The sequence below is a fragment of the Rutidosis leptorrhynchoides genome, unplaced genomic scaffold, assembly GCF_046630445.1.
Source record: "Rutidosis leptorrhynchoides isolate AG116_Rl617_1_P2 unplaced genomic scaffold, CSIRO_AGI_Rlap_v1 contig424, whole genome shotgun sequence".
NCBI lineage: Eukaryota > Viridiplantae > Streptophyta > Magnoliopsida > Asterales > Asteraceae > Rutidosis > Rutidosis leptorrhynchoides.
This window is the reverse complement of record NW_027266657.1, coordinates 1-18,472: the sequence shown is the minus strand read 5'-3', so window position 1 is coordinate 18,472 and position 18,472 is coordinate 1. Positions and strand designations below refer to the sequence as shown.

The following is an 18,472-nucleotide window of genomic DNA, read 5'->3' as shown; positions in this document are numbered from 1 at the left end:
AATTATTTTCCACTAATTACAATCCAACTCCAATTAGGAATCGACATATTATTATTATTTGACCATAACTCCATAAGGACATAGCCACAACCTAGTACTATTACCCAGATGCATTATTATCTCTAAATTAACCTTGTTGTTGGGCTACAATGTATCCTCTCCAAAGTCTTTCAATATTACCTATCGGATAATATCTTTAATATGGAGATTGGGGTTTGAATTTTTATTTTGATTTCCTCCTAGTTTTGTGCATGCAATGCTAAAAAAAGAAGATATCTTTTATATGCATGCGTGTGTTATGCATTTGTCAACGTCATTATCATCTCCGACGAATGGGAAGATGAAGGATGGATTGAGACTATGTATATTGTGGCACATGTCAAGCTCTCATTTGTCAACAACAACATTACGCTTGCTCGATCCACCATGTCATGGGTTGGTTTTTATGGTTCCGGGTTTGACCAGTCGGGTCATGTACCCGTGACCATGTCTAATTTTTGTGCTTGCATTCCATTTATTCTTTTATTTTGTAAATTTAACTTTCTCTAATCTAATTGAAAATGTTTTTTTTCCCTCATGATTCCATCTTAAAAAGACAAAACGACTTCGCAAGCACATGGGAACGATACACCTCAGTTCAAGTTGAAAGACTTATTCGGGAGTCCAAGAGTTTTATAAAATATTCTTGATGGAAAAAAATGTGGAGGTACCGGGAAGGAATTGGAATGTAATAATATTGATTCATACAGATATAGGGATTCTTGTGGTTCCGAAGAATCCAGCTACAGGAGAACCACCGAGAATGAATCCGGGAATGAATCCAGGACATACTCATCCTGGAGCTTCTGCTCTCCTCTGGGGAGGGTTTTTTTTTATAGATAGAGAGGTGAGTCGAGGGTAGCAACCTTACACTAGCAGAGAAAAAAATATTTGAAGAGCGATATAGGTTGATAGCTGATCTGATTTAGTTTGAGGTTGACATGATTTTCATGAAGATTACCCTTGAGTTCTATGATCCTAGAGTTGGAGGGTTTGTGTTTAACAACGCGGTGCTAGTACCCACTGTAGATGAGTATAAGAATTTGCTACGGCTACCACTTAGACTAAATAGCATACCATGGGTCGGCAACATGAAAAATTTCAACATTAATACACAATTAAACAACATTATGGGCATCAAGGGCAATGGAAATAATCCTTCTGGGTTCATATAGAATGCACTTTTGGTTCCCACAATTGGGTTGAGTGGATGGAGGGAGGATTGCACATGATTTTATAAGTGATTGATTGGATTCATGTGGGACTCACATGCCCCCACACATCGAGAATGAAACTTACTTGTGATACCATATGTTGATGGTTGAAATAATTTTGATGAGGGAGGATTGCACATGAGCTTATAAGTGATTGAGTTGGTGTCTGAAGCTTTGTTTCTCTACTTTATAGTGTCTTTCTGGGTTTGTGTGACTTATATTGTGATTCACTATCATGACAGACAAATTTCATCATTTAGATGAATTGTTATCTTCACTTTATCTATATAGGTGTGCATTTATGACCAATTGTCTCTTATTATATTGACATGTTCATTATTATGAGGTCTTTGTTTGTATTCCTGGTTGCCAATAGATCTCTAAGTTGGGAAACTTATTTGGTTTTTCTTTCTCCCTAGAAAACATGATTTTATCCAAACAAATATCATGTAAGCAGTCTGTACTCTACATGCATATGACTCTCATTATCGGAGAAGAGAAGGAGGCAACATCTCAAAGGCTGCTTGATTTCAAAGTAATCGATAGTGATGACGAAATATGGAACCTAAATGTCCGTGAGGAAGAAATCTTGAAGACGTTAGTGTTAACCAACGAGAACCAAGCCTTCTTCAAGTTTGTCAACAAGAGGGACCTTGTTGCTGGAGATCTGGTAGAGATGTATGCCTTTCACAATAAATACACCGGTGAAAAAAAGCATCTCTATCTGATCACGGGAAGGAAGAAGGTGCCGATTTTTGGACCTTCTCCGCACATGGGCAAACAAGCCTCTAGACCTTCAAAGTTTTTACTTTTAATGTTTTTTTTTGATAATATTTTTTTTTGTGTTTGGTTTGGTTATAACATAACTTGCAATATTGGTGATTTCCTTAGATGACATATTTTCCAAATTGAGTAAATCTTTACTGGATCTGTGTCAACTTCTAATGCTTTTCCATTTACTTTATTATTTTACTTGTGGAAGCATGAGTGTTCTGTGTGAATATAACTTGATTTAATCATCTTTCATGAATTAAATATCAATGGGTTATTATTCCAATAAAAAGCTAGACCCGTGAAATTTAATTTCATATATTTTAGTACTTTCAGAGCTTCTTCGATCGACCCTGTATGCCGATAACACGCCCAATAGAGCGACACAATTGGGCTAGATTCCATCCTTAATCATTTCATCAAAATTTTTTAGAGCTTCTTCTGCTATTCTATGATGTGCATAAGTCGAAATCATGGAATTCCAATCGACAACATCTCCCTGTTATGTGGAATTAAATGTTTTAGAAGCATCTTCCATGCTTCCACATTTAGCATGCATGTATAGACTTGCAGGTTACTAGCTGCAGTGACCACCAGAGCAACAAAAGTGTAGTCATTAGGTTTCTGTCCTGATCGATTTTTGTACATCTTAGTAGAATTTCAGAACTCTTCATTTTTTCATTTGAGGAGTATAGCTAAAAAAACATAGCATTCCATACCAAAATATCTTTCTCATTCCATACCAAAAACTTTGAATTGGCGGTAACCCATCTAAAATTTGTGTTTTGAAACGGAAATTACATAGAAATGATGAGAAGGATGTCTAGAATAACATATATGAAAACGAAGACCGGGTCTAAGGTTTTAAAAATTTGAAACCGTATCTTTGATCGGATTTCTAGGCTAAACAGAGTAAGATATGGAAAAACCGACCACACCATCGTGTTTATCTCGTCGAAACGAGTCGACCATGTGAATTTCGCCGAATTCCGGCGACAACCGCCAACAGCCGCCATCGTGAACGGCGGTCGGACCGCCGTGGAGGTCGCCCGAATCTGGGAAAATTCCGGCGGCCACCGACTGTGTAGAGAGAGAGAGAGAGACGAAAAGGGGAGAGAGAGGGAAAAATCGAAGAAGAAAATGAATTTTTTCGGTCCAAATCGAGTATATAAAATAGATTTTCGATTAAATGACTATTTTGCCCTCACAACTTTTAAAATAATTACCAAAATACCTTCTGTCCTTCAAATAGTCAAAGGGCAGTCATGTCTTTTCCATCACCCGGACCTATTTTAAACCAATCATTCCGAACCTAATAATTACAGTTTTACTTGCTCCGAACCTACCAAATTTTTCTGGTAGGATAAAAACATTGTTTTAAACATAATATGTAAAAATCAGACTTAAAAGATAACATATTTAATTTATTCCGATTTTTGAATAATTCAAAGTTATAGGATATATGTTTAATGTAATTAATTGTTTTAAAAATTAATTAAGATTCTGAATCAATTTAGAAAATTATGGAAAAATGATAATAGATTATTTAAGAGATTGGGAATATTATTTGATTTTTTCTAAATATTTTTAAGTAGAAAAATAATTTAGTTGATTAATTGAATTAATAAAAAATTGGTTAGAGATTAAAATTTATGAAATGGTTCTAAAGTATATTGATATTAAGTGAAGTAGATAAAATATTTTAAATTCAAATTAAAGTTATTACGACGAGTGGGACGTGTAGGATTTAATTCGTGTAATGTCTCGTAATAGTTTAATTAGTCGTAGTATTAATAGTCGACGATTTATAATAGGTTTATAAGTTACGTGGATGATAGAGTCACGCTTATCGGTAAAGTAACACAGGTGAATTATTTTATTTCTCATTACATGAATATTTTAATTGCTTTCAATTAAAAACTATGCCATATAAACCCTTATCGAATTTTTCGATGTTTTATCAACCTTAAATAGTATGGCATAGTTATATATTTTTATATATATATAAATAAAATTATATAGATTTAAAAACGGGAGAGAACCTTCAAAAATCCTCATGAAATCTTTTGCTTTTATAGTATAATATGTAAGGAACCCCGTAGATTTAATTCGGTCACACATGATTGACCAATTCTTATAGAGTACCAGGTCCTTATGTGATCCATGTTGAGATCTGTGCAGATGGTACCCCTTACTAGATATTAGCCTCATGTCTAGTTTATGTCCCGTGTGCGTGGTGGAGTACGCTTTATGATAGGCAGGATCACTAAATTAGCTAGCTACTATTGTTAGGGATCCATATTTGATTTTCATTGATTAGGTTCGATTATTTTAAGAATATAATATGAAGATTTTTGTTTGGTTTTCAGAAACTCTTTATATGATATTAAAATAAAGTTTGAAATGATTTAATCATCGAGATTTATCTCCAAACGAAAAACCTCACTAAGCATTATAGCTTACAGTTTCTACAAAACATGTTTCTTTCTCTTCAGGCTAGTGTGGTAACTTTCGACGCGACAGGCTTAGTGGTACGGCGACAAGTGCGTGATAAAGAATAAGGTGGGATCCGCCGCATTAGGATTTCTTCGTGTCATTTACTCAGTGTGTTATTTGAATAATTAAGAAATACTTCCGCAATTTATATTAATCTGTAATAATTATTGTGGCAAACTTGGATCTAATATTTGATATTATGTTTAATAATAATGAATAATTGGAGAAGTAAGATAAAGAATGATTAGTTAGCACCGTATCCGGTCCTATTAAGGTGGGGTCTGGAGCGGGCGCCACAGAATGTGTATGGTTTTTTTTGACAACATATGTTTAAAGTGAATGCTAAATGATTAGGAGAGAAATTTGAAAATGCAAAATGATTTATGACTAAATGTGGAGTACCTGGAATGGGAATATAGCTTGAATCTTTGAGGAAAGACTTATGATTTTGTTTGCCAAGGCCTGGACTAGATTATAGTGATAATCCTACAAATATTTTGGTATAAATCTGTTTCTAATAGATTTTCTAAGGACTGTCTTTACTTGATTTTCATGTTGATCAATTGAGATGGGAGCAACATGTAACACATCAGATGGACTTTCTATGGGGACATCATTTTCATCAATGTTATTAGGCACAATCATTTCATCAAGACAATCATCTAACTCAGGTGAATTTCTACTTCTCATAGGAAACAATAGACACAAATCATCTAGGTCCATTATAAGGAAACACATGCTCATGAAACACCATATGATACCCTAATTAAATGTTATGAGTGTTTAAATGCAGCACTTTGTATCCTTTGGTACCAGTTTGATATCCCATCATTATGCACTTAGATGATTTAAGTGTAAATTTAGTTTTGTTCCTATCTAGTGTAGATATAAAACATAAAGAACCAAAGACTCTTAGATGTGATATGTCAGGGACTTTACCATACAACACTTCATATGGTGTTTTATTGTTCAGAATTGGTGTTGGTGTCCTGTTAATCAAATGAATGGCATGTGATATTGCATAACTCTAAAATTTTAGAGGTATCTTACTTTGAAATAGCAATGCTCTTCCAACATTTAGGATATGTTGATGCTTTCTCTCCACCCTCCCATTTTTTCAGGACACTCTAGACAAGAAGTTTCATGTAATATACCATGTGATGCATAAAATTGAAAATCATTGAATTCCTGACCATTATCACTTCTAATCACTTTTATCCTTTTATCAAATTGAGTTAGGACTAGTGACAAAAATGTGCAATATGATCTCTAGTTTCTGATTCAGCTTTCATTAGGAAAATCCATGTATGTCTGCTATAATCATCAATTATGGTTAAAAAGTATCTGTGTCCTTGCATAGATGGAATGAAAAGACCCCATATATCCATGTGAATCAGATCAAAACTAGATTTGGCAATTGAATGACTGATAGGAAATGTAAGTTTTCTTTGCTTTGCATAATGACACACATCACAAATATGATCTTGCTTAAACTTAACATTTTTATTGATTGACTTAAAAGAGGATAATCTGGCACTAGACGGATGACCAAGTCTAAAATGCCAGATATCCAAAATCATTCTTAGTTTGGTCTGCTATTACGTTGACAGAAGAGAGTTTTTCATTAACAAAATTCCTAGGATTAGGATTCACAAAATAGTCTGCCAAATTCATAAAATATAGTCCATGTCTTTGCTCAGCTGATCCAATCATCTTCATTAAATTCAGGTCCTGCATAAAACACTTTTTGGAGTAGATCATTATCACACAATTAGAATCTATTATCAATTTGTTTCCTGAAATCAAATTGAAAGTAAATTCTAGAGTATACATGACATTACACAATGTGATTGTCCGAGTTAGTTATATGGTTCCTATATGAGTTGTTGAAATGAAATGCTTATTTGGAAGTTGAATATGATGATTGAAATATGACTCATAGTTTTAAAATAGCTCTTTGAACAACAGATGTGGTCTGCTACACTTATGTCCAACAACCATGATTTTTTTTTTATTTTGAGTGTTTTCTTTGAAAACTTACCATTAGAAAAGCTTGATGTGCTGGCCATGTTACTCATAGAGACCTGAAACTGAGAGTTGGACTATGCTTGCCTTTTCGAGGACTCATAATCATCTGGAGATGGAGATAGTGGAAGTGTTTTGCCGTGTCTCTAATTCTGTAGCAGTAGCAACAATTGCAGAAGAACCTTTTATGATTTGAAGTTGGGAGGAAATATTTTGCTACAATATGTCCTATTTTACCACAGTGAGAACAAATAGGTTTACCATATGAAGTTTTCTTGTAGGGAGGATGAGGTTGTGATTGGTTTGGGGCTTGGCAGATGAGAAAGCTGCAAGGATTGGTTCATCACTCTCTAGAGGTGCGATATTCTGTCTCTCAAACTGAGCAGCAGTAGCATACACCTTTTGAAGTGATGGTATTGGATCCAACATCATTATTGTAGATCTTGTCTGAGCATAAACTGTATTTAGCCCTTTCAAGAATCTGATAATCTTATCATTCTCATAGTATTCTTCTATGACTTTGAGAGCCTTGCATTCACATTTTATGGCACATTCACATTCAGGAATATGCCTTAAGTCATCAAACTCATCCTATAATATTCTCATCTTAGTATAATAATCTGAGATATTGAGGTCACCTTGTTTGAGCAGATAGATTTCCACATGGCATGAGCAGTCTTGAATCTAGAGATGGATGGCCTAATTGAAGAGACACAGAGTTCATCAACCAGCAGGAGACAGTGATGTTGTATCTGTCCTAATCAGAAAAGGTTTGATCATCTTCTTGTGGCTTTTGAATTTTACCATTCACAAAGTTAAACTTAACTTTAGACCTAAGAGCCATAGACATGGAATTAGACCAGGGACCAGGTGTGGTAATTGTTGTTGTCTAGAAGGGGTGAAACCAGTGCTTGAGTTGGAGTCTCACTGAGATGTAAATAAAAATTAGGCATGGTGACATTTGAGTGGTTTGGCGTGAGCTAGAGATTTCTGAATCTGTAGTCATTGTTGAGAAGTGAATGTTGTGGTTTTTGATTTTGAATTTGAAGGTTGATATGAGGTGAAGTTAATCTGTAAAACTGAGCCCTCTCAATTGGCTCTAGATACCATATTGAAATTGATTAAGAGAAGTTGAGAGAATTTCAGTTTTGTTATTAACTTTACTTAGTTTTTACATTGTATGAAGTAGCCCTTTTATACAACTCTTTGAAGTAAAAATCTAAACTTAGAATGATTAACTAAAATTTTTTTTGTCTAATATCTTGCAGCTAAAACGGGAAAGGTTTGATGTTGATCTCTGTTCTAGTGGTAGCCGGAATTAGCAGAGGAAACATCAAAGTTGGGAGACAAGAAAGCTGTGCTTTGTACTTGTCTTGTTGGTGAAGGAAGCATTGACTTTGGGAGGAAGAAATGGACTGAACCAAGCATTTGGGCCGGAGCTATCCAAATGGGCCGAACAAAGAGATTCGGCCCAGTCACATGCGCGAGAGACGAGAAGAAAAAAAGCCTCAATTTCAAATGTCGACGAACCTTAAATCCCCCAATTCTCCGTCTCTTCATCTTCTCTAATCAATTAACCACTAAATCCCACAATTATCCTTACATTTGCTTTTGGATATGGACACAATATATATAGTCCCAAATGTAGAACTCTTTCCACCTCCTCCATGCGAATCCCTCTCTTTCCCTTAACTGAGGGTCTATCACGTCGAGTAGTTTTTCGGCAACCATAAACTGCCACACTCTATCCACTAATAGTGGCCGACCATCCTCTAAACGTCTCCTACCACTCATTGAGGGTTACGATAGATCGATAGAGGTACACTCCGTCTGACTAGATTCAATATAAGTTGAGATGTTCTCCCAATACCCTATAAAGACATTATTGAGTACGATTAATTGTGGATCACGTCCATCAATGGAATTTAATAAAACCAAATCAAAAGCATATTGTAATGTAAGATCGCATTACAAAAACGCTTACGGGATATTTATGCATGGCAAATGAGACAAAATTATATGACCAACGTATCTATAATATGGTAAAGAGTGAGAACAAATGCCAAACATCCCTGTCAAAAGAAAAATAAACGATAAAAGTGACCAACTTGAATATCAGATTTTATTGTATTTTCAAAAGACAAAATCTAGTAGTATTTGAAAGACTTGAAAAACTTATATTATATAAAGAAATAGTCTAATTTACTAGAACCTGATCACTCAGAACTTCAGTACAAGAAACTGATTTTATTAATTATCCGAGAAGTTTGATGGAACTTAATTTCTTCAATTTTCCGTAAACCCAATTATTCTTATAATTGTACGGAGAAAAATACTCTCTTTAATACTCTTTTTATTTAGTCCAAATTGACTTTTTTATGTAGTACAAATTGATATTAAGAAGAATAAAAAAACCATTTTTCAGGCTCATGATCATGAAATGAACATAAATGAAAAGGCAAAAGAAAATTACTACTGTGGGCCCTTAAACTATGCAAGTTTTACCAATTGACCACCCAAACTATAAAAATAATACATGGCCACTTAAACTATCACTCTATCATACATCTGGGTACCAAACGTTACGGAATGACTACGTGTCAACACGGCTCTGTTAAGCGCCCTTTTCGACCATAACGCCGACTAAAGGATACAAGTGGGCCCCATACATTGATCCCCTTTTGGTTCATCGTCCAGAGAAAATCCTGCCTCTCTAGCATGATAAATGGAAAAAATCGGGTGCTTAACGGAGTTGTTTGTGTCAAGTAGGCATCCCGTAACGCCTCGGACCCAGATGTATGACGGAGTAATAGTTTAAGTAGCCAGATGTATGTTGTAATAGTTTAGGCAACCAATTAGTAAAATTTGTATAGTTAAGGTCCCATACTGTTATTATTTTTTATCCATACTTTTTTTTAAATGTTTTCTTTTTTTGTTTCCTTTTCGTATTGGTATGTTATGTCGGTTGTGTGAATGTGAGTTGTGAAGTCACGATGACCAATACGCAATAAGTTAACCAATATTTGACTCTTCACTTTGATTTGAGAGGTTAAGAAAATACTCCATTTTGATCGATCTAATTATTATAAATTTTGCCACAAACTATTTCTATTTTCGTATCGTTTTTCTTTAAAAATGACTTCTAATGACATTTATTCGAAGATTAAGAGAATATTCAACCAATTCATAAGAGTTGTCATTGTAGTTTGAAGGGATGAAAATAATTAAACTCGATTATGTACAGTATATACCAGCCAAATTAATAATTACTAGCATTGCGATGAGGAGATTGGTATGTATTAATTAATTATAGCAGTAATACGCTCTTAATCATAAATAAATTAAGTATATAGTTTCACTAATTATAAACAAAACAACACACAACATGAGAATTGCTTTGTCCGAGCCGGATTGATTTATAAACGAACATTACATCACCTCATTCGTACGTATGACACATTATTGAAAAGAGAAGAAAAACAAGAAAAAAAATTAACCCTTTATTAGATCTCGACAACATTTCATTAAAGATTTAATTCACCCGACTATTCTTCGACATTTCATATTTTTTAAACCATATATGTTGAATTCAAGCTTTGAGAAGAGACTTAAAGGAAGTAAGATTCTTGTAATGAAGCCATGGTTTCTCCCAGACAATAGCCTGGTACATGCTAGTCGTCAACGACCCGGCCGCTTTATCACCGGCGGACAAAATGAATTTATAGTTTTTCCCGGAAACGACTTTTGTCCGTCCACTAATGACCTTTTTGAATATTAATGAAGTCTTTGCTTCTTTGTTGTGTTCTTCCACTGCAAACTTACCAATCTCCTTCACATGTGGATCATTTACATCTTTCATCTCCGTCCAACCGCCGCCGCCACCGACCGCTGCCGAGGAGGAGGAGAAAGGGAGGATAAGGATCTGGATGATAAGGAATGGAATTAGGAAAATATGGCTATTTTTCATTTTAGATATTTATTTTTTTCTCTTGGTTTTTGGGAGGTGTGTGTTTCGGAGATGTGTGATGAAGAGTTATGGAGTGTGTAAGGCATGGATTTATATGAAGTTGGGTATGGCGAATCATGCAAAAAATTAATACTATGGCAACTTGTATATAATATCATATCATATCATATCATATAAGATTTCATTTTTTATATTTTCTTTTACGTCTAATATATCCATCCAAAGTCCTAATTCAATAATCTAATTCATGAACTTATATGGGAATAAAATATTCGCGCTTTGATCGGCATTTTATTTTTCTATGATGAATGAGCCCTATATGAGGAGAGAGGTTTTATTTGGGTCGAAGAATATATTTATCCAATAATTTTTATAATATAATATAATAACATTGATGATAGGTCTAATTAATTGTGAGAAATTATATGATTATATATAAGGGTAAATTGCAAATAAGTCCATAACTTGTGGCATATTCTAAAGAAACCCCCATAATATTTCATCAAAATAAGATATTTTTTTGATAAAATCATCAAAATAAGATATACCCCTTAATTTTAACATATATTCTAATATCTACCTCCTTTCTTTTAACTAATTTTATGAGATGACATCGATGATTTTTTTTTTCTAAAGTGACAAATAAACAAGGACATAATATCGAAAAAATACATAATATAATCTCGAACAAGAATATTGCTCGTTCATTCATATCAATTACAAAAATAAAACATAAACCATCAATTCATCACTATTTTAAAAATTAAAAACACGTAATTTTATTAAATCACCAAAATAAAAATAAAAATATATTTACTTAATTTGGAGTTCAATTAAGCTTTTGAAGAAGCTTAAAGTATAGAAGTTTATTTTGCTTATTAACAGGATCCCAGTATACAGATGCTTCATAATCTTCTCGAACGGCGCCGTTTAGTGCGAAGAAATCAACAATGTAATGGTTGAAAAACCTGTCATTTCTTCCACCAAAAGCTTTGTCGAACACCAAAGATGTCTTTGCTAATCTGTTGTGTTCGGCTATTGCATACTTTGCTAACGTTGGAAGAAGCGGATTATTTGGATCCATCGGTTCAAGATCATTTATGATAGTGTCCGATGGATCAATATTCCGACCACCGAGGACGGTGGAAGAGAGGAGGAGGAGTACGAGGAGAGAAAGGAAATAGGTTTTCATCTCTAATGTATACGTGGAATTCTATTTTTACTATATGGGTAATATGATTTGTTAATTTTATTGAGTGAATTTATAGTGTGTGAATAGGTATATAATATTTTGGTACATTAATTCCATCATTAATCATGATATATATAAAAACGTTAAATTAGGCATCGAATCTTTTTTTACGTTACATTTTTATGACTATATTTAGATTTTTTTTTCTTGATAAAATGTATTGTGAATCGACTTTAAGATCGAGAAATTAATAAAATTGGAATTTATATCCAAATTAAAACCTTTCCCCCGAATCTGTCACTAATTAGCAATAATATTTACCGTTGACAATATCGTACGTTCCACTCTCATCGACGACTTAATTTACCGTCGACTTGAGGTACATTTCTTTGTAATTTGATGAAATTCGACATCGTAATTGTTACATCCTAAATATTAATCCGTTAGACATAATTCTTTTTAATTAATATTATGCATATATATATTCATCATATCATAAAGACGCACGATTAGAATTAGACGATATCGTGACATTACATGCATTTTTGTAGTGATACATTAAAAATATAATAATGTAATATATAATATGTATGTGGGTCCCACGTGACTAAAAAGAAAAAAAGAAGAAGATGGTGGAGCTTAGCTCCACCGACTCACTCACTTATTTATATATATATATATATAGTATATGCTATAGATAAAAAGAGATATAGATAGGGACTCACTCACTTATTTATATATATATATAGTATATGCTATAGATAAAAAGAGATATAGATAGGGAGCAGAAAAAAAAAAAGAAAAAGAAAGAAACAGATAGACATCGAGAGAGACGGAGAGAAGAAAAGAGTGAAAGGAAGGCAGAAAAAAGAAAGGAGGTAAGGAGACATATTTGTCATCTAATCTAATGTTAAATTAATTAAATTAGGAGATGTATGGATGTTAAATGATTGCTTGATGCTTTTGTGGTGTAGTAGACCGTATATATATTGATTGATATTTAGAATTGACTGTTTTATAAGGTTGGTGTGAGATTAATTAGTACTATGTTCCATTATTTAGTTCAGCTTGTAGAAAGATAGAGTTAGGAGTTATCTGGTCATCCAGTACTTATGTTAATATTGCAAAATCGATACATAAGTGTATGTGTAGTGTTTATTGACAATTAATTATCATGATGATGACCTTGAAAACTAAAGGTTTTATATTGTCTCTATTGCTTAGATTATGTTAAAAGGAAGTTAATTGAATTGCTATTGCTATTGTTTTAAAAGTGTGTTATGACAACTCGAAATTTAATTATGACATTCTTGATATATTGATTTGCGTGTATTGGAATCGACATTAGCTTGCATTTCATGCATTCACGGCATTTCATATAAAATTATGAGTTGATATTAATTATCGAAATTGTTATAATAATATTAATATTATAGGTGACGGAGATCAAGCGGGTGACCAGACTTGAGTGGTCCCATTTGTAGCATATTTTGGGGGAGGTAAGTACCGTATATAAGATACTGCGTAATATAACGGTTTTCTAATAAACCGTTGTCTTAAGTATTTCCTTAATAGTAATACTATATTATATGATTTGATTTGAAAAACTTGATTTTAATTATTATTTGAGAAAAATGCGTTATTGTCGAAATATGTTTGGAAATCTGCTTTGATTCACTCTGATTGGTGATATTCTATATGTATAATATTGAGATATGTTGGAAACTTGATTTGAGATCGCATTGACTTTTGAACCGTGATTGGACTTAAAAATGGTTACTTTAAGAAATTCGAGACTTGGTTGGATTGGCATATGTGTAGGATACGGCCGTATACCGAGTATATGACTATCTAGTTTTGGGTCCTGTCACTTGCTATCATTGAGGATAGAGTGACCGATTCGTAACGATGACAGGCCCACGGTGAGGCCAAAGGTTGCGCACCTAAGCCAAAAGACGTGGTGGCGTGTCGTTACTCGTACCTAGACATGTTCTAGGGAGCACGTGCCATGAAGATTAACCCATGATAAGAGATTATGATTTTATTGAGATTTGAAATCGATTTTATATTGTGATTTAATTAACTTTTCATGGGATCGTATTTTGATGAATTACACTTTGTGAAATTGATATTTTGGGGGTATTCAATATGCTTTCGATTACATGATAAATCGATTTGTGATTTCACACATGGTTTCAAAACGTTTTTTTTTATAACTGTTTTGGAGATTACTTGGGATTATAATTTATTAGACTATGATTATATTGCTTAATATATTATATTCGGTACTTACTGAGTGGCCCCCACTCACCCAAAAATATATATTTCTTTCCAGATTTTGCAGGACTAGGTTCCATACTCTTGACTCGTCTACTCGAGGATTTTCTCCAGGAGCTTAGGATCTTTCTTTTTGGTATATCCCCTATGTACATTAGTCGTCTGGACTTGTAAATTATCCATGTAAACTTTTGAAATTAGTGTAACTCCGTGTTGGTAGAACCTGTTCGTATGACTTGCGATTTCTGGCTTGTGGGATTGTTGGGGGCATAGATGTTATAATGCCGATTTTTTTTTTGTTTAAAGTCGGAAGTCGTATTGTAATTATTAAACTTGTTGTTGGTTGTGCTTGGTTGGAATTTGGTATTTTGAGGCTGGTCGTAGTCCCAAGGTTGAATGGATTATGACGCCGATCATGACGTGGGTTTGGGTCGTGACAGTAATCAATGACAAAAACACTAAAAATAATTTCGTTTAGCTAAGTATTAATCAAGCAAAAAAATGGCATTAAACAACTTTAGATGTTCACAAATTGATTTTTAATGCCATTTTGTGAATTCTTTCCGGAATTAAATCCGTACGGATCCATGTTATAAATTACTCCATCCGTCTCTCAATATTTGCTTTTTAAGATATTGATACATAGAATAAGATAAAATGAGAAATACAACACATTTCGATCTAAATTATGTATACGAATTATTCTTTTTGATATGAAAAAAAAAATTAATAAAATTGATAAATTGAGAGATGGAAAAAATACTTGAATGTTATGTGCAAAGAGACGTTTGAAGCGTTTTACGTAATTGCTTGAGATTTGAGAATCAATATATAACTTAATAATCATACAGTATAATTTATCAAAAAAATAAATAACACTAATTACATATACGATATTCAAACAATGAACATGATATGAGACATTATTACATTAACCAAAAAATATTTATATTTTTTTCCAAAAAAAAAAAGAAAGTTTAAGATGTATCCTATATGATTAAATGTGTAGGATATTTGATTTCCCTCCGCAACTATCTCTTCAACTTTGCTAGCTTGAGCAGATTTCAAGTTTCCACAATCAACTTCATTTCTTTTACAACTGATCATGCATATAGGAAAGGCAACTTTACAATTTTCACGCTACATATATCTAACATGACTTGCATTTCATATCACTTGCATGATTAAATGGAAAAAACTTTCGTACGTCCGAGTATATAGATATTAAGAGTGTGTTCGTCGGTGTGTTTGGAGCATGGATTTTGTCGCTTCAAACATCCTCGATATATATTAAGGTACTCGAGAAATTACAGACAAAACATTCCGATCAGTAACTGATCACTTTTTTATGGCCTGAGAGTTCCGATCACTAACAAATTGCAGGCAGCCGATGAATTTTCACATGATTTGACATTTCTTATGGACTTAATTATATTGATCAAATTAATTAATTTTCCATTTAATTACGAACGTTTTGCTAACATATCATTGCCGGAAAACTATAAACACAAACTTAAATTGAAGAAAGACATAACAGGAACAGAATTGCTCAATCGAAATTAATTAATTAATCAAACCCAAAGAACCCAAATTATACAAGTAATCACAATATTTTTATTTATTTTTGTAAAAAAACACGATTTATTCAACATGTATTTTATATTGGATCGATCGAGTCCTAAAGCTCAGTCATCTAGTTTCTGAAATAACTTAAGAGTCTTATGATTATTAGTCACAATGACAACTGCGTTATAGAAGTTCGTCACGGCGCCGTCTTTTGCGAGCAAATAAATATTGAAACTTCTCGGATCGAAGAACGGCTCGACTACCGGTCGAGTAATTCTATCAAATACCAACGATGTCTTTGCTTCTTTGTTGTGTTCATCCACTGCAAATTTTGCTAACCCTATTGCAAACGGGTCATTAGGATTTAGATCATTTAAATCCGAATTCCGACCACCGTAGACGGTGGAAGAGAGAGGTAGGATTATGAGCAGAACAAAGAGAGGAAGGAAATGGGTTTGCATGTTTTGTTCTTTTGTTTAGTATGAGGTGGTTTTTGCCTTTTTGTGTGAATTAATTTATAGAATGTTGGATTGTGAAAAGGAAATGTTTGTCAAGTTTTCTTTCACAACTTTTAGTTACGGTTCTTTATGTCAGGGATATACGGTTTCTAATTTTGACCAAAATGGCTTGAATAAAATTTTATTTTTTCCAAAATCATTATCTACATCGAATCTTACAGTATCTTACAAATAACTAAGATAATCAAATTAATAAAATTGATGTAATTATTGGTTTTATTTTCGAATCAAATTTTGATATATGTCTATATTTATTATTCTCTTCGTTCACTTTAAATTTCGAGTAATAAAATTTATTTAGTTTGATCTAGTTTAAATGTCATTTTATGAATACAATGTATCATTTTTTCGGACACGCCGCGCATCAAATCCTCACCATTAACATAGTAAGTTAAAGAAAAGAATAGTAACAGATTGATCGAATTTTTTTACAACGTCAATATATCAAAAGAGGAATAAATGCATGAATATATCTAGATTTCTATCCAGGTTCAATACCAATGAATTGACTTTCACATTAGGAAAATTGTATATCTAATACTGCCTCCGTCCCTAAGTAATTGTACCCAAACATGTACCCCCAATAATCTTATTTTCAAAAAATCTGCTTCGACTTGCAAACTTGAAGAAATTCATGTATAGACTAAATTTGATCAAACGACTGTCTAAAACTGTCAAAAATCGTCTTCCAAATACAGTACCTACAAATCATTAAACAATATTCCTAAAGTCTGGATAGGAGGATTGCAATTCTCTAGAAAGCAAAACTCTCTAACACTCTGGATGTCTGTCCTCGCTTAATTTTCTTTAAGAAGACTAATATTTTGTATTACAAACCCACTCGTTATCAATATTTTAGAACATCCCGATCACATTACAAACATCACTAAAAAATTCCATCACTTAGGAAAAAAATAATCATACTGCGAACCAGTGGCAGTGGCCTAATGATTCGACATTTGTTCTTCCGGAAGGTTGACATTTCCACTCCTGGAGAGTGAATATTAGAAATTTATGGCTAGGTTGTATTAGTTAATAATCATACGTGAAGAACCATGAGATTGGGCTTGGTCTCAAGGATAATCATCAGCATGAGATTTGTCAATGGAGATCTCATGATGATCATTTTCTTTTCCAATCAACTCAAGTTTATCCAAAATCTCAGACATTTTCGGCCTGTGTTCAGGAACTCTGTTAGTACATTTCATCGCCAACTCCACCAACGAACTTGCTTCTTCCCTTTCATTTTCATTTTCTATTCTCTTATCAACCAACCGCTTAGAATCATTCTCTCGATTAAGTTTATTTGCCTGCAATTTTCAATTTAGTTAATTAGCTGAGTCAATAAATAACTAGCTTGTGAATTACATTATACATATATGAAGTTTATATTTGAGTATTATAACTAATTAATTACCTCAAATAGTAGAATCTCAGTAGGTTTGTCTCCTTTGTATTCTACACAGCGCTTTCCACTTATTATTTCAAGTAGAAGAACACCGAAACTATAAACATCTGCTTTCACCGTTATATCTGTCAATGAAGCATACTCTGGAGCAATATACATACTATATGCAGAACAAAGAAAGAATTTACAAGCATTAGTAAAAAAAAATTGAGGAATTTTGTTTTAGCTATATATATAAAACTGATGAATTTTGGATATGGACGATGCTCTCTCCTCATCACCTACGGCTCTTTATAGCCTAGAGGAAAGTTTCATCCAGAGATCGGAGACAGTTGACACAATCAAACACTCGACCACGTTAATAAAATTTCAATAAAAACTTCTATCAAAAAAAGTAAAAGGTTGCTTACAGATTCCTAGGCTTTTTGGTGGATGAAAAAGGGTTTTCCTCTTCATGAAACTTTGCTAATCCATAATCAGATATCTTTGCCGTGGGCGGATCAGAATCATCCATTAAAAATACATTGCTGGCTTTTAAATCCCCATGGATAATATTAAATTCTGAGCCTTCATGGAGATACTTCAATCCTCTTGCTATATCTTTGCAAATTTCCAGTCTAGCTTTCCAATTCAGTTCTAACGCAGAAGCGTCTGAGTATAATCACTAATTAGCAACTAATTCTTAAGAAATAGAAACTATTTCTAATCAATCTGCTCGACCTTAAAAAAGAAGTAATCACTAATTAGGACTGCATTCTTCTCAATCTTTAAGTAATCATCAAGGTGTGTTTGTTTTGTGTTTGGAACATGCTCCGTCTTTCTCGGAACTTTGTAAAAACAATGTTTGAAGCAAGATGGAGTATGCTCTAAACACGAAGTAGACAGACTCTAATAATTTTATTGAAAGGGGGGGGATCAGAGAATAATATTACCAAACAGGGCCGTCTCAAGAGTTTTGTGCCCCACATACTCATAAATCAGGAAATGTAAATTTCCATT

General features: G+C 33.3%; 2 protein-coding genes across 2 annotated transcripts; both read right to left on the bottom strand.

Moving 5' to 3' along the window:
• Window positions 1-10,134: 10,134 nt before the first annotated feature.
• On the bottom strand, window positions 10,135-11,596 carry LOC139883594 (multicystatin-like). Its single transcript, XM_071867754.1, has 2 exons — window positions 11,396-11,596; window positions 10,135-10,467 (listed from the first exon to the last, which is right to left on the bottom strand). The coding sequence occupies exons 1-2, from the start codon at window positions 11,594-11,596 to the stop codon at window positions 10,135-10,137; spliced, it is 534 nt and encodes a 177-aa protein (XP_071723855.1).
• Window positions 11,597-17,138: 5,542 nt separating this feature from the next.
• On the bottom strand, window positions 17,139-18,124 carry LOC139883590 (probable LRR receptor-like serine/threonine-protein kinase At1g29720; the record flags this gene model as incomplete). Its single annotated transcript, XM_071867749.1, has 3 exons — window positions 17,139-17,375; window positions 17,483-17,633; window positions 17,884-18,124. Coding segments are annotated over 3 exons (629 nt in total), but the record flags the coding sequence as incomplete, so codon positions are not given.
• Window positions 18,125-18,472: the final 348 nt, after the last annotated feature.

Coding starts and splice junctions, on each gene's coding strand:
- LOC139883594 (XM_071867754.1), bottom strand. CDS start 11,596: ATGGATCCAAATAATCCGCTTCTTCCAACGTTAGCAAAGTATGCAATA. Junction 10,468..11,395: donor CATCTGTATACTGGGATCCT/GTTAATAAGCAA, acceptor CTTATCATCCAG/ATCCTTATCCTCCCTTTCTC.